The following is a 17,501-nucleotide window of genomic DNA, read 5'->3' on the forward strand; positions in this document are numbered from 1 at the left end:
TTTATTTGATTTTCTTGACAAATAGTTAAAAGCAATAAAAGTAGAGTGTAAAGCACATGTAAATGAATTATTGTAGAAAAAAAATTGTACGTATATACATGAAGTTTTGAACCTTATGTTACGGGTCATTTGAAATGACTTGGAAAGTCAATATTTCATTCAAAAATAATGCAAATTTACCTAATACTAATCATGAATTGTGGAAACAAGAGTCCAGAAATCAATTCAAACTTTAAATATGTTTTTAATCACTTTAAAATTTTTATTCGAAATATTGATATATATATATATATATATATATATATATATATATATATATATATATATATTTTCGATATTTAAAAATATTAAATATAATTATTTTAAATCAATTTCAATTAAGTTATATTTTTTATTAGTCAAATACATATTTCAACTGTTAATTAAAAAAAATATGTTAAATGATATACACATTTCAAATTCTAATACGAATATGTAAAAAAATATTAACTAATTAAATTAAAATGATTACATTCATTTAATTTTAAAATTTTAAATAAAATATATCTGATAAAAATATATTCTAATATCGTATTAAAATTTAAAAATTAAAAATATATTTAATAAAAAATAGATAATAATATTATTTATAAACACTTTTAATCTTTAAATTTGATTTTTCATAGTTGTTTACACGATTAATGTGGCTAACTACATCTAGATCATGTCCGTAAAATAATAATGTGAAAATACATTTTTAAGATTTTTCCGGCTAAAATACTTTTATTCTCTAAAATTTGCTTTAAACTTTATTTTAGTCCGTTAGATTTAAAAGTGGTTTTTTAACCACTCAAAATACAAAATTTACATTTTAATTTCTGTAAATTAAAATATTTTAGTCCTCCAAATTTAAAAATATTTTTATAATCTCTAGATTTGAAAGTAATTTTTTATGTCTTCCGATTTTAAAGTAATTTATTTTTACTTTCAAATTTGTGTTATTAAACAGTGATATGACAATAAATTAATATCTTTAAGTGGAAGAAACTATCCGTATTAAAGACGATAAATTATGGAACACGCCAACATACAGATAATAATGTTGACTTAGGTCATATACCATTGACTCTTAGTTTATAAGTAGCGGCACATTCCATGAACAACATGCAAGCTTTCTCTTACGTTGCAATTCAATATTGTGTGAACAATTCAGTATGATGTTCATATTTCCAACGCTTCAGTCGATGAAGTTTCAACCCTTTTGGTTGCTTCTTCTAATGTTCTTTTGTGCATTTCCCAATTGTCATGCTTTCAGTTCTTCTGGAATTGCTTCAGAAGCAAGTGCTCTGTTGAAGTGGAAAGCCAGCCTTGACAAGCAGAGTCAAGCTTCTCTCTCTTCGTGGACTGCCAACACTTCTTGCAATTGGCTCGGAATTGCATGTGATCACTCCAATCATGTCTCCCAAATAAATGTTCCAAATATTGGATTAAGAGGTACGCTTGAAAATCTCAACTTCTCAATGCTTACAAAAATTCACACTCTAAATGTAAGTAACAACTCCTTGAACGGAAGTATTCCTCCTCAAATTGGAGTTCTTTCCAATCTAGTTGTTCTTGATTTGTCTGCTAATAAACTCTCTGGGATTATCCCTTCTGAAATTACACAGTTGATTAGCCTTCAGAAGTTGAACATGAGTTATAATACTTTCAGTGAGTCCCTTCCCCAAGAAATAGGGAGATTGAGGGAGCTGAGAATGCTTCATGTTCCTTATTGCAATCTCACAGGGACAATCCCAATCTCTATAGAAAAGTTGAACAATTTGATTCATCTAGATGTAGGAGGCAACAACCTTTCTGGCAGCATTCCTCAGAGAATTTGGCACATGGACCTAAACCATTTATCACTTGCAGTTAATAAATTCCATGGTTCCATTCCCAAAGAAATTGTGAATATGAGGAACCTGGAGATTCTATATCTTTGGGAAAGTGGACTTTCTGGCACCATGCCCCAAGAAATTGACATGTTGGGGAAACTAATACATCTCGACATGAGCAGTTGTAATCTTAGTGGGTTTATACCTATTTCAATTGGAGCTTTGACCAATCTATCACTTCTCAGCTTACATGACAATCAACTTTCTGGTCATATTCCTAGTGAAATTGGTGCTTTGACCAATGTATCAATTCTCAACTTAAATGACAATCAACTTTCTGGTCATATTCCTAGTGAAATTGGAGCTTTGACCAATCTATTACTTCTCAGCTTACATGACAATCAACTTTCTGGTCATATTCCTAGTGAAATTGGTAAGTTGATCAACCTCAATATGCTATATCTTCAAAGTAATAATCTCTCAGAATCTATTCCTCGTGAAATTGGAAATTTGAGCAATCTAAATCAACTTTACCTTAAAGGAAACCGATTGTCAGGTTTTATTCCTCATGAAATTGGATTTTTGAGAAAACTCAGTGAACTTGATTTGTCTGAGAATTTTCTCTCTGGTAAAATCCCTTCCACAATTGGAAACTTGAGCAATCTAAGTTTTCTTTACCTTTATGACAACCAATTATTTGGCCTTATCCCGGATGAAATAGGAAATTTGCATTCCCTTCTAACAATCCAGTTGCTGGGCAATAATCTCTCTGGACCAATCCCTACTTCCATAGGTAACCTGGTCAATTTGGAATCCATTTTTCTTTATCAAAACAACCTCTCTGGACCAATCCCTACTTCCATAGGTAACCTGGTCAATTTGAAATCCATTTCTCTTTATCAAAACAACCTCTCTGGACCAATCCCTACTTCCATAGGTAACCTGGTCAATTTGGAATTCATTTATCTTTATCAAAACAACCTCTCTGGACCAATCCCTACTTCCATAGGTAACCTGGTCAATTTGAAATCCATTTCTCTTTATCAAAACAACCTCTCTGGACCAATCCCTTCTTCCATAGGTAACCTCGTCAATTTGGAATCCATTTTTCTTTATCAAAACAAACTTTCTGGATCCATTCCTTCCACTATTGGAAATTTGTCAAAGCTTCACGAATTGAATTTATTAGAAAATTATCTCAGTGGCAAGATTCCAACAGAAATGAACAAGATTATTGCTTTGGAAAACTTGCAGCTGGCTGATAATAATTTTGTTGGCCATTTACCTCACAACATTTGTGTTGGTGGAAAGTTGGCAAAATTTTCCGCTAGCAATAACCATTTCACTGGCCATATTCCAGAGAGTTTGAAGAATTGCTCTAGCCTTATACGAGTGAGACTTCAGGAAAATCAACTAACTGGAAACATAACAGATGCTTTTGGTGTACTTCCAAACTTGGATTACATCGAATTGAGTGAAAACAATTTTTATGGTCATCTTTCACCAAATTGGGGGAAGTTCCGTAGCCTCACAAGCCTCAAGATCTCTAACAATAATTTATCAGGTGTTATCCCACCAGAACTAAGCGAGGCAACCGAATTACGTGAACTTCAGTTATCCTCAAATCATCTTACAGGAAGCATTCCACAAGATTTATCTAAATTGGTTTTGTTGTTTCGTCTATCACTCAACAACAATAATCTTTCAGGAAATATTCCCACAAAAATTGCATCAATGAAGAATCTTCAAATTTTGAGGCTTGGATCTAATAATTTGTCTGGGTTAATTCCAGACCAACTTGGAAATTTGCCCAGTTTATTGGAAATGAATTTGAGTCAGAACAAATTTGAGGGAAATATTCCCTTAGAGCTTGGCAAATTAATATCTCTTACAACTCTTGATCTCAGTGAAAATTTGTTGAGGGGAAGATTAACACATGTGCTTGGAGGATTACAAAAATTAGAAACATTGAATCTCTCTCACAATAGTCTCTCAGGTGATCTTTCTAGCTTTGATGGTATGATGAGCTTGACATCTATTGATATATCTTACAATGATTTTGAGGGTCCACTTCCAAACATTCCAGTGTTTCGCAATGCTACAATGGACGCAGTAAGAAATAATAAAGGCTTGTGTGGCAATGTTAGTGGCTTAAAGCCTTGCCCAACACTAAGTGGGAAATCACAGAATCATACGACAAAGAAAGTCATAACAATGGTTCTACCCCTTACTTTGGGCACTCTAATGCTGGCATTGTTTGTTTTTGGAGTCTTGTATTATTTACGCAAAACTTCACTGAAAGTGGAAGACCAAGCTACCAATTTGGAAACTCCAAACACATTTGCAATATGGAGTTTTGATGGCAAAATGGTATTTGAGAATATTGTTGAAGCCACAGAAAGCTTTGACGATAAGCATCTCGTTGGAGTTGGAGGGCAAGGACAAGTTTACAAAGCAATGTTACCCTCAGGTCAAGTTGTGGCTGTAAAGAAACTTCATTCAGTTCCAAATGGAGAAAAGCTCAATGTGAAAGCTTTCACAAGTGAGATCCAAGCTCTGACAGAAATTCGCCATCGTAACATTGTAAAGTTATATGGGTTTTGTTCACATTCACAATGGTCATTTATGGTGTGTGAATTCTTGGAGAAGGGCAATGTCCAAAATGTTTTGAAGGATGATGAAGAAGCAATTGCATTTGATTGGAATAAGAGAGTGAATGTTATTAAAGATGTAGCAAATGCTTTATTCTACATGCATTATGATTGCTCACCACCAATTATTCATCGTGATATATCAAGTAAAAATGTCCTTTTGGATTTGGAATATGTGGCACATGTCTCAGATTTCGGAACGGCCAAGTTTCTTAATCCCAATTCATCCAATTGGACCTCATTTGTAGGAACTTTCGGATATGCCGCTCCAGGTCAATTTTCTTTCCTTATACTGGTTGAGGATCTCATAATTTTTTAGTTTCTCTTTGTTTTGTTGGTCACAATTATCTATATTTTATCTTTGTCACTACTTTCCTTTTATGCATATGATATAAGGTTTAGTTTGTTACAGAACTTGCATACACAATGGAAGTGAACGAGAAATGTGACGTGTATAGTTTTGGAGTGTTGGCATGGGAAATACTTCTGGGAAAGCACCCTGGTGATTTTATATCTTCCTTATTATCATCTTCATCCACTGGTGATCATATGACATTGATGGATAAGTTGGACCAGCGTCTCCCACGACCCACAAAACGTTTAGTTAAAGAGGTGGCATCAGTTGCGAAGATAGCACTTGCTTGCATGACTGAAAGTCCACGATCTCGTCCTACTATGAAGGAGGTTGTCAATGAGCTTGTACTGTAAAGCTCATCTTCAATGGATGGACTCAACTTACGTGCGTAAGTAAAGAGTGAAGTTATTAAACAGCATTCGGTTTCACTTGCTATTTTCTTTTTTGTACTGTATTTTTTTTTCTTTTCTTGTAATCACAATTAAATATTGTTATTAATATGTTTATTTCGTATCCAATTCAAATATATCCAATAGCAATTATAATTGAGATCAAATGACAGCTCTATATACATTTCAACAAGTTTATATATCAAATGACAAAATTAATGCTCAAATCGGATGCACAACATCGATGGAAATTATTGACATGGGATTCTGCATGTTTGAGACATAGTACGATGGAAAGTTGTCTGGATCTCCAACACAGTTTGGCACCAGGAGCGAAAGTGTCTAAGAAAACACCAACATCTTCTCGGGCCTTACTCTTTCTGTACAAACATGTTGCTTTTCTTATTCACTGTATTTTGTGTTACGCCCATAGTTTAACTTCCAAGGTTTCCATCATTTTCTTTTATCTATTTACACATCAGCTCCATATGCCATGAAGTAGGACTGCTCTGCCCGAAATGAAACAAAGAGGGGTGTCGCCACTAACGAGGCTTCCACCAGTTACAGGCGTCACGACCGCTAGTCCATGGTGGCAGAACACGAGTGTATGACCCAAGAGTTGGAGTTGTGTTATTCGATGTTGATGAAGATAAGTAGAAGGGAGAGGAAGAAACTATGTCTCGCGCAAGTGAGGAAGACGTGCGAAAAAGAGAGAATATATAACCCTTTCTCATGCAAACAGAGGAAAAATGGATGGGAAAATTCTCACTCGTTTTACCAACCGATTTATCGACAAATTTTCTGTCAGGTAATGTATATTTCATTTATCGATGAATATTTCGTTGGTAATATATATTTCATTTACCGACAATAAGTGAAATAAGCATTACTGACGGATTTTTCAACAATTTTTTCATCAATAAGTGAAATATGTATTACCGACGAAAAAATTTGTTGATAAACGATATATGCATTATCGACGAAAAATGATTTTGTCGGTAAAAAAAAATTCTAAATTTGTTGATAAAATCAATCGATAATGCAAATTTATTGACGAATAAATTTACGTCAGTAAAATTCTATCGATAACTCAATAATTTTTGTAATGTTATAAGAAGATTAGTTGAATAATATTTTTATTTTTTAAAATCTTATATTTTAATAATTTTAAGAAAAAATAACTATATAAATAAAAAAGAGTTTTTATCAACGGCTTTTACTAACAGTTTTTTGGTCGATAAGTGAAATATACATTACAAATAAATTTTACCAATGAAAAAATCTGTCGGTACATGAAATATGCATTATCGACGAATTTATTTTCGAAAAAATGCGTCGATAAATGAAATATACATTATCGACGAATTTTTCTTTCAAAAAAGAAAATTTCTAAATTCATTGATAAAATTCGTCTATAATGCAAATTTACTTACTAATAAATTTTCGTCGGTAAAATTTAGTCTAATTTCAATAATTTTTGTAGTATTATAAGAAGATTAGTTCAATAATATTTTTATTTTAAGATCTTATATTTTAATAATTTTAAGAAAAAATAACTATATAAATAAAAAAGAGTTTGTATATTCATGTTATAATTATATTTTCGGTTAATATGTTTTTAGTCTCTCAAGTATCAAACGTTTTTGGGTTTAGTCTTTCTTCCAAAGGTTGTTTCACTTTTATTTTTTACCTTAAGAAAACTATAATTTTTAGTCCTCCAAAAATAACGATGTTAAATTTTGGTTGAGGTGGCTAACGGTGTGCCACATCATCTTTTCTTTTTCTGAAAGGGAGTCAACTCTCTCTACTTTCTTCACGCAAGAGGTTTCTAGTGAATAAGGTGGTGGTGGGTTATGCACTATGTTTGAGCCTTCTCACCATAATCATCAATTACGCCATCACCAAATTCAATAGCTCAGGACTCTCAACGACACTCCAATACTTCACCTCTACGCTCGGCGTCTATGTCCTGGGGAAGTTAGGGATTCTCCACTATGACCCCTTCAACATCCCCACCACAAAGAAATTCTTCCTCGTCGCCCTCGTCTTCTACCTCCGCCACGCCAATTGGAGAGGATGATTATAATTTTTTACTATTTTTTTTTTTGTGAGAAGTGAGGAACTAAATCCCACCATTGAAGTGGCCAAGTCAAACTAAACTATCACATCTTCCAATTGTTACCCTCCGGTCACAATGGAATTTCTTGGGTTCACACCTCCATCTAAGAACCCTAAACATGCCACCTCATCATTCACTCTCACCATGGAGTTCCTCCCATGTACGCTTCACTTCACCATCTTACTCTATAGAACCAATTCAATGACCGGCATAGAAGACCCCACTTGCAAGCCCCTCTTCCACCACCCTCTTGCTCGTTGAACTTTGAGGCGTCCAAGGACAACCTTTGTCGTTGATTTTTGCGAAGCTGACGTTGATGAAGTAGTTGAGGGAGGAGAAACCAGTGACGAGGGGTGTGAAGGTTAGAGACTTGAGAATCTCAAATTCGTAAGCGACGGGGTCGGTGATACTATTCTTCGAAAAGACTTGGAAAGGTTGGTAGTGGTGTTGGTCGACGGGTCCAGAGAGAAAAAAGTTGGGCGATTTGTGGGTTTTGGCTGCGAAGCATTAGAGGGTGCGGTGAGGAGTGGTGAGGGAACAAGACGAAAGGGTGTTTCGGGAGGCACAATGGAGCCAGAGGAAAGAACCTCCCAAATCAAGGACCAGTTTGGTGGGAACAAGGGGTGTGTCGTACGAGAGGGTTGTTAGGTATTGGAGGGTAGCAACGTCTTTGGTCATAGGGATTGTGAAGGAAATTGGCGAATGAGCGTTGGAGAGTGAGAAGAGGAAGAGGAAGAAGACGATGACGATGAGAATTTTCTTTGGTCACAAAGAGGATTACAGTAATTTTCTTTTATTTTTAATTTTTAATTTTAGTTTTGAGTTATTACTAAGTTTCTGCACTAGTTGTTGTGATTCACTTGTACCCTCCGGGACCGAATCATCCTTTTGTTTAGATTCTCCTTCTTCATCTAGAGTAGTTCATCGTCCAATCGCCACGATTTTCCTTCTTCTCTTAACTTTGTTTTTAGCGGAAAGGGATTTGGAATCAGATTAGGGGAATTTGTTTAATTTTTCTGAGTGTAGGTCGAAGAGGCATTGATGTTGTGATTTTAAGGGAAGATGAAGATGAATCACGCGTGCGCCTCTGTAGCATTTTTTCGATTCCAATCTTTCCCCCTTTCATCAACCATATACATGCTCCATACCAAAGAAGCTAAAGCCAAAGGGTCAACTCCTATTAAAAGTTTTCATTTAAAAGTAGGAAACTTTGCAGATTTTCAATATCTAACGTGTTACACCAGTTGTCATCTCAATCCAAATTTAATGTCGTTGTTAAGGTGGTTGTTTTTGGAGGACGAAAAATTATAGTTTCTGTAAGATAAATGATCAAAATGAAGCAAATTTTAAAAGAGGGACGAATACTAAAAATGTTTGATACTTGAGAAAATAAAAACATATTTAAACCTTATATTTTTTATCATTTTTATAATTTGAAAGTTTAAAATTGAATTTGGAAATTCCTTATCATACTACATGTTATTTCAATAAAATAATAATTGTATCATATAATTTGTATCTTACCGTTATCTGATTGGTGTCAATATATATATGTAATAAAAGTTTGATACGTTGCTTTTATATTATTTGATGCTTTAAACGAGTCGTTTTAAGGGTTTGACAAGTTTTTATTTATTATGTGATTGAATTTATATGTAATATATTCATAAAATGAAAAATAAGTTAAGGGAAGAATTGATGCACGGGTTTTATTTTATATTGTTTCAAACATGTTTTTTAATTAATATTGAAACAAAAACTAAACAATTCAAATTTTAAAACACGTTTGAAATCTTAAATAAATTTTTTAAAAATAATAGTTAAAATAAAGACTAGATTTATACAACTTTAAAATTGAAGATTCAAATTTTAAAACACGTTTGAAATCTTAAATAAATTTTTTAAAAATAATAGTTAAAATAAAGACTAGATTTATACAACTTTAAAATTGAAGATTTAAATTTTAAAACACGTTTAAAATCTTAAATAAACTTTTAAAAAATAATAGTTAAAATAAAGACTAGATTTATATAACTTTAAAATTGAAGAATTAAATTGAGCTTGAAGAAAAATTAATCGTAATTTTTACTAAATATTAAAGAATTAAAACATATTTAATTCTATATTTTTTTCATCATTCATCATTTGTATTTTAATGTTGTTGAAAGTGATATTTCATATTTTCTTCGGTTAAAAATCAATCCAACCATTATTCAAATGATAATCATATTCTTGTAATAATTTATGTTGACTGTAACTTTTATATTACATTTATATATATGTTGAATTATATTATATAAATCAATATATTTTACTATTCTATCATAAAGTTTTGAATGGATCATCTCCATTGACTTTGTAGTCAATTTTTCATTGACAAAAAATGTCAGTTTGCATGTTGTGTGATGGTTATCTATCACCAAAACAACATTAATGGTTGAGACAAGAGGGCACACATCAATTAAACATAACTCCTGTTATGATATAGTTATTTTATATTAAATTTAATTATTTAATCTTTAAATTAGGTATTTTCTCAATACACTTAGCTTTCTCATGAAATATAAAAAACACACGCAAACACAAATACATATTTATGTTGTGTAGTTAAAAATTCATAACTTTAATTACTCTAACCTTAAGTAAATTTCAATCTCATGAGTAAAACATACCACTACGAAATTAAAGTGTGAAGTTGAAAATTTCACAAGATGAATAATATTTAAAGAAAACAATAATAAATTTATTATCTTGTTTATATGATATCATTAGATTTCAACCATTTGAAATACATAACAATTCAATTATTTATCATTAGATTTTTTTTTATATTTTAAATAGTTTATTTGAATGTATGAGTCTTATATTTTAATTTCTTTGTTTGGATAAAGTATATTAATTTCTCTTACATGTGAATGCGTCGTACTTGTATAAAAAGACAACTACGCTCGAATCTCAGGATAACAAAAGGGTTGAGGATATGATATCAACATAGGTAAAGGATATCCTTTGTGTAGTTGAACTTGTAAAATTAATATTAGTATATACAAGTAATTTTTAAATGAAAATAAAAAATAATAACATTATCTACACAAAATGACATCTATAAACGTGTTTTATACAAATTAATCGATGTTGTCTTATATTATAAGGCGGTTTGCTATGTAATGGAAAGATAGTATAATTCTGACCAAATGATAGACAGACTAAGATGACATTATATTGATTAACAATTACATAACCAGTGTCTCTTATAATCATCCACTTGTTTGCATTAGCTTGTAAGGAATGAAAGAAATTATTATGAAACAAAAAGGAAACAAATAATATATATGATGTTAAATATAGGAACATGTACAGCTGATTGTGACTCGACTAACAAAGACCTCCTAAGTACTTTGAGTCGTTCATAGCTTTCCATTAGTGTTGTGTATTCATCATGCCATTGATCAAGTTCTTGATAGAGATCATGTTAGACAAGAGGCCATGACTCTTCCCCCAGCCTCAATGACACAATAATGCATTTATACCCACAGTGACCATCAATCACGACATCAACAATATCGACAATGTATGGGTGACAAATAGGATGAAACTGCTCTATCATGGGTACTCTCCTTCTTTGCACAAATTTTTCCTTTGAATGCAAATGTCGTTAAGAAGGTCAACCTTGTAGATGTCACATGAACTATCTCAAGCAAGGGCAATCGATATTTGTTTGTTTTGTACGTCAAATCCATTAACAAAACAATATTAAATGCGTTAAACAATTTCACTACATGAGGTGAAATCCACATAAAACATTCAATACCCATATGTTGCTATTAGAAGATGACTTGTCCCTTAACTTAAAAGGATACTCACATTTTCAGGTGTGGTAAATACTGGGTTGGACATTAGTTTTGTATTTCCTATATTTGTCACCTCTTTCACATCCTAGCAAGACAAACGTCTTCCCGATTTACTGGTAGCTTATTTGATCTTATAGTTATCACAACAAACCATAAATGATGTGCAATCCCTCTCGTCCATTGAATTAAGTCATCACGAGAGGTAAGTATTTCATTCAAATTATTTGTCAAATTTTCCTCCGCTGCTTCGTTTATAAAATAAGAAAAATTTGATATGAAGTTAGAATTTACTTGAGAATCCATATCATAAGTATATTATTTCATTTACAATATAATCACCTATAACATAATATTCACCCATCAATATCTAACATGATTCATAATAATCTACAACATTATTAAAAAAATCTAACAAATTTTTAATAAATTTTAAATAATAAAACTACAAAATAAAATTATTAAAAACTATCTAACAAATTATTCATACATTAAAAGTAATAAAACATTTAAAAATTAAAAAAAACGCATATAACAAATTAGTAATAAATAAAAAATTTATAATAATTTTGAAATACTAAAAATTAAAAAATAATAGTTGAAATATCCATAAGATTCGTTGAAGACCAAATGAGATTTTGAAATTCATTGAAGAATATTTTAGAGGTGGATTTCGAAATTCGTCGAGGAATCTATAGAAGGCCTTGATAGATTTTAAAATCTGTGAAAGGCCTTGATAAATTTTAAAATCCGTTGAAGGTCTCGTCAGATTTCGAAATTCGTTGTAGCCTTCAAGAAATTTCGAAATTCGTTGAGACCTTTAATAAATTTTGAAATTCGTTGAAGCTTGTGAATTGAATTATATATTTCATGCATCAGTTTTCACACAGAGAAAACTTTTGAAGGTAGTGAAAGCTTGCATGAAGACGAAAATGTACCATCACAGAACCACCTCTCCCCGACAAAACGAACCACACACACCAACACCAGGAACACCAATCACAAACACCCCACTTGAAATGGACCACCATAGTAGGGCCACAGATAAAAACCCACTAAAATAGCTAAAACAACAATGGAACACAACAAGAAAGAAAACAAAATAAATGCCCGTGAAGAAATTGGGGATGCAGAGGATATAAGGAGAAAGAAGGGGTGACAGTGAATGAAGTGATGGTTGAGAGTTTGAATTTGGTAAGCAATAATTCATGCTTTCCAACCTCATTTAGTAAAGGTGATTTTAGGAAGTTGGAGGTGTAAGAAGAAATGTTTGGAGGTGTACAGAGAAACTTTCTTCAACTATCTCCATGGGGTGCACATGGAAGAAATTGTTCAATTTCAATTTGTAAACTATTTTATGGGTCATCATTTTAGTCGGTTTAATGGTCTTTTCCTTTTGCACCCCATGATTACATCACGTATTCTTATACTAAAGTAAAAGGATAAAACTGTCCTTTCTCATTTTTGTTGTCTCCATTGGTGCGACATATCTCTACTCCATTACCACTACATTATTTAGGAGAAGAGAAAGAAGAGAATAAAATGATGGATTTGGTAAGAAAGTTATCTAAAAAGCTCATCATAGAAGATATCATATATGTTTTGCAAATCTTGTAGTAGAAGTCTTATTCTACAAATCTTATTTTGGAAATTTTGTTTTGAAAATCCTATTCTAGAATGCATCCATCTTATATGTTTTAAAAGTTGTTTTAGAAAACATTTTCCGAAAAACATCTCATATATTCCAAAAACATTTGTTTTGCAAAACTTCTAAAATGCATTTAAACCTGTTTTTAAGACTCGGTTCTTAAATCCAAAAATTCTAAAGAACTTGTTTCCAAATATTTTTAAAATAAGTAATCCAAAAGTCACCTTTTTTAAAGATTGAAATATTTAAAAAAATATAGGGGTGCAATTGGAAATTATGGGGTACATACAGGAAAACAGAATACTTCCTTCCATGAATAATAATTGTACAAAAACCTGTTCTCTTTCTTTCCTTTCTCTGTTTCTCTTTCATCTAAGTCGCTGACATTATTTTGTTTCCAAACTCTCTCTGTTATACTTTTTGGAGGTTTTTGAAATTTGAAGAGATTAGAGTGCACTTCACAGCATAACTCAGGAACCTCTCACCTTCCAATTATTGTTTAATTCTTGCCGCCGTCGATTCGCAACCCTAATTTGCTGCCATGACTGAGGTAAACGCGTTAATCACCGCAATTTTTCGTTATATAGTTTTCATAATCATTCTGATGCACTCTTCACACAGTTTTTTTTTTTTTTTTTTATAATTTATTTTCCTGCACGCAAATGACATCAAAGTCTTTTTTTCTTAGACCTTCCATAATCGAAATTACCACCCAGATTATGTATGTGATGAATTTATGCTTATTATACCTAAAAACCAAATTAATGTGAAAAGTATTTGGATTTTGTAATAATATATTGGGAATCAGAAGGTAGGACTGTAGGAGACTATTACAAGTGCATGTTTAAGTCGGTTTATTTTGGAGAAAAACTGCTTATTTGTAGTTTCATGAAGATGCTTTTGTAAAAAATAAGAATTAATTCTTCTAAATATGTATTGCAAACATGTAGTAAGTATATTTTAGAAGTACTGTTCGTTGTGTGTGAATTATACTATCATGAGAGAAGGATTTGGAGGTGGGTTATTGAGATGCAATGGTATGTTCGGTTTTCTGATATGTGAAGATCAGAGTTGTTATTTGTGGCTGATTAATTGTTTGGATGCACTGAGAAGTTGGCGCTTTTCTTTACTCCTTTTTATGGTTTTCAGTACTGGGTCAGCCAGGGCAACAAATGGTGCGACTTTTGCAAAATTTATATATCAAACAACCCTTCGAGCATTAGGAATCATGAGCTTGGTCAACGCCACAAAGATAATGTTGCCAAGAGGCTGGCTGCTATGAGAAAAGAAAATATTGCTAAGGAGAAAGAACAGAAAGAAACAGCCCGTGCCATTGAACAGATCGAAGCGGTAAGGGTTTTACTCTTTATTTATATTTATATTACTGATATTTATTCTGCATTCATCATGCTTGGAAAAGTTTATTTGATATCATGCTTGGAAAAGTTTATTTGATATCACTTTTATAAAGCTTGAACGGGACTTGTTGGTACAATTAATGAGGTATATTAGTAACCGATTTGATTAACATAGTAAATCAGGCATGCATAAGGACCAACAAGGTTATTAAACTAGGGAGTTTACATAAACTTGTGAAGCCTTTTTGAATTTCATTCTTAAGGTTGGAAAATGATAGCTAATATGAAAACAAATGTTTAAAACCCAAGATAGTATTCAAGCTGAAGGTAAATTCCTTTGTAGAAGACAGACAACAGTGAGGGTTTTATCCATTCATGCAGTTGATTTGAACACTTTTGAAAGATTGCATATTTTGGGCTTCTATGAATAGAGCCATCTGCTAGTGAAAATTCATAAAAAAGAAATAACATAATCATGAACTGTTCATTCATCCATACTGTTTTACGTTCTTTACTCAAGCCACAAATACAAGCCTGAAGTTATGGAAATGGACTGCTGCAAAGTCAGAAACCATAGGCGGTTCTCACACACTCTTTTAAAAATTTTCTCCCTAGTAACAATGATCCATTTTTCTTTACAATGCTAGAAAAAATGAGTGAAAATTTTCCCATAACATAATGCATACTTATTAGTTTTAGAGGAATGCTAGCTATGCAAATACTGTCAAAGGTCAAAGTGTATTCAAAAGAGGGACAATAAGTATGTTGTTAGCATTTTTCTCTTGACTTAAATCCAAACAAAATACTTGATCAGAGGGTTCTTGGATTCCCAAAATAATTTTTCAAGGGAAACGTTTACTGTATCTGAAGATTGAGAATTATCTGGAAATTGAAGTTGCGGGAAATTCACACCTATGCTTCACTTCTTTCCAAATTGAATATATTTGAGTTTCAAGAGCATTGTATGTTCTGTTACATATTTACACTCAAAGATGAGATATATAAATTTTGTTATATCTGTTTTTTTTTTTTGTATTCTAATGCAGAAAGCACAGCGTAGCTATCAAAAGGATAAAGAAAAATTTGAGGAAGCCAGAGAATCACTTGAGTTGGATTCCCAAGGTTGTAAGTATAAAATCTGTATATTTCTATTGATAGAGTTGTGATTAGTTATTAATCTTCTTATTCGGGTGCATTGTTTTGAAATTATGTCTTTGTTTAGATCATATATGGGGGAATAAATTGTTGTCCTCTACAGAAAAATAATTTTGGAGACAACTCAATTAGGAGAGCTCCATTTCCTGAAATTAATTATAATTGTTTTTCAAAGCATTACAAAGAAGTTATTGTGCCACAGTTCTTTCCTAAGATGATCAGTAATAATTGTACTTAAAAGACCAGATTTTTCTTTTTTGCGTAAAGTGGTGGTAGTTGGCTTGTATAAGCGGATATGTCAAGCAAACCCTACTATGTAAGTAATTGTTCAGCAAGCTGTATTTATAACCGACTTTACTTTGTAAGAGGAAATGTAAGACTATTGAGCATTGGAAGTTGTCCTAACTAATATTAATTTCATGGGGAAGATTTAGGCGTTGGAGTTCATAATATGTTATTAAAATAAGTCCTAACCCTTTAAGGATTGGTAACCTGGTGTATTTAAGAATTTTGGGTAAATAGTCTATTTATTTTTCTGTCAAATTTTAGTTCTCTCCGGAGAAATTTAATCAATGGTATAAAACATCTCTAACTTAATTTCTTCTATTAATAAAGTGGAATTCTTTTCCTCACAAAAGAACTTGAATATAAAATCTAAGACTTATGATCAGTCTCCTCCCCCTTTGGATCCTTTTTTCTTCATTTTGGTAGATACTACCATGGATGTAAAAGGACAATAAAATGTTGAAATCAATGTTATTATGGTGTATCGTACTAGGTTCACTGAAAGAGCAGAATAAGTCTATTTTACTCTCAATTTTTTTCTTAAAAGAAATTTGATTTTTTTTTTCTGAAACTGTTCATGGTGGTGGTAGTTTTTTGTATTGACAGCATAAATATAAAATTTTGTTCCTGTTCAGCGTGGAAAAAGATATGGATCAACTGTTGTTACATTTTCAACTGCATCTCCTGTAGTAATAATTGAGGGCCACATTTGTTTTTAAACATTTAACTTCAATATTTTTACATCAAACGAATAAAATTAAGGTCATGATACCAAAAATGTATACATGTAGCTTCATGATACAAATCCAGCTCTATATACTTCAACAGAAGTCAGTGTCGTGTATTGCATTGTTGCTGTATTGGTTTTGTATCTCAACTGATTTTGGCTTCATGATTGTGTAGAATGGGAGCTTGACAGAAGTTCAGGCTATTATTATCATAAAACAAATGGATTTTGCTATGACCCAAAGTCGGGATTTTACTACTCTGATGCCATTGGTATGACACTAGAACTGCTGTCTTACCATACATGTAATTTATCATGTTGATAATTGATGGCTATTTATTTCAAAATATTTCAACAGGAAAGTGGGTGACAAAGGAAGAAGCATATGTCTCCCCTCACTTTACATCTAAGTCCTTGTCAAAATCAAAGTCGAAATCAGATGAAAACAAGTCAAATAAATTTCAAAATGGATCTTCATCTGGGCCAGTAATTACAACTTCTTTGAATCCTAAAAGAAATGTGAAAGCTGCTCCTTCATCTCTTGCAGTCGGAAAGAGAAAAAGACCTAATGAAAAATCCAAAGTTATCTCTGAAGAAGAAAAAGCAGCTCTCAAGGCAAGAGAGGCTGCAAGGAAGCGAGTGCAGGAGAGGGAAAAGCCCTTGCTTGGCCTTTACAGCAAGCCTTACTAATAACTTTGCAAATTTACCTTGACAGACATAGCTTCCCCCAGAAATGTGAGGTTGTTCTTCTTTTTGCCTGATTCATTTATGCTGTGTCATTAAGGTGGGGTCCTAATTCCCCAATTGATTTCCAAGTGACTCTCTCTATCTTGTACAATGTAACTGCTCCATTTTCTATTTTTGTTTTTGCAATATATGCTAATTTACAGCCTTGTTTGTATCTAGGAGAGGAGAAAAGGAGGATTAAGAAGTCTTCATTAGGATGATGAAACCAAATAAAATCCCTGTTTCAGTAACATTTGGAAAAATCAAGATATTTATTTTGAATTTCCGGTAATTTTTCACAACGGAAAATAATATAACAACGTTTTATGAATGCATTTTCTTATCAGCTATGTTATTTGTTTAAAATCGCATCTTTTAGTCATAGAC

General features: G+C 32.2%; 2 protein-coding genes across 3 annotated transcripts; both read left to right on the forward strand.

The window, feature by feature from the left end:
- The first annotated feature begins 1,153 nt into the window (after positions 1 to 1,153).
- Positions 1,154 to 5,613, forward strand: LOC124846538 (uncharacterized). 2 transcript variants are annotated; one of them, XM_088095882.1, is made up of 3 exons: positions 1,154 to 1,645; positions 2,048 to 4,776; positions 4,917 to 5,613. In XM_088095882.1, exons 1-3 carry the CDS (start codon positions 1,194 to 1,196, stop codon positions 5,210 to 5,212), a joined length of 3,477 nt encoding a protein of 1,158 aa, XP_087952008.1. In that variant the 5' UTR covers positions 1,154 to 1,193; the 3' UTR covers positions 5,213 to 5,613. The 2 variants fall into 2 exon arrangements, with proteins under 2 accessions (XP_087952008.1, XP_087952007.1); XM_088095881.1 differs by having other exon boundaries at positions 1,486 to 4,776.
- Positions 5,614 to 13,214: 7,601 nt separating this feature from the next.
- On the forward strand, positions 13,215 to 17,277 carry LOC124824235 (C2H2 and C2HC zinc fingers superfamily protein). Its single transcript, XM_047296645.2, has 5 exons — positions 13,215 to 13,413; positions 14,013 to 14,213; positions 15,268 to 15,343; positions 16,565 to 16,660; positions 16,747 to 17,277. Exons 1-5 carry the CDS (start codon positions 13,405 to 13,407, stop codon positions 17,076 to 17,078), a joined length of 714 nt encoding a protein of 237 aa, XP_047152601.2. The 5' UTR covers positions 13,215 to 13,404; the 3' UTR covers positions 17,079 to 17,277.
- Positions 17,278 to 17,501: the final 224 nt, after the last annotated feature.

The sequence above is a fragment of the Vigna umbellata genome, chromosome 8, assembly GCF_029865625.1.
Source record: "Vigna umbellata cultivar VRB3 chromosome 8, Vumbellata_1.0, whole genome shotgun sequence".
NCBI classification, from domain to species: domain Eukaryota; kingdom Viridiplantae; phylum Streptophyta; class Magnoliopsida; order Fabales; family Fabaceae; genus Vigna; species Vigna umbellata.

Bases quoted from the DNA above. Each gene is read 5' to 3' on its own strand.
- LOC124846538 (XM_088095881.1), top strand. From the start codon at position 1,500: ATGCTTACAAAAATTCACACTCTAAATGTAAGTAACAACTCCTTGAAC. The intron at 4,777-4,916 runs GTCAATTTTCTT...AGTTTGTTACAG, and splicing joins TTTCGGATATGCCGCTCCAG to AACTTGCATACACAATGGAA.
- LOC124824235 (XM_047296645.2), top strand. The intron at 14,214-15,267 runs GTAAGGGTTTTA...ATTCTAATGCAG, and splicing joins CCATTGAACAGATCGAAGCG to AAAGCACAGCGTAGCTATCA. The intron at 16,661-16,746 runs GTATGACACTAG...ATATTTCAACAG, and splicing joins TTACTACTCTGATGCCATTG to GAAAGTGGGTGACAAAGGAA.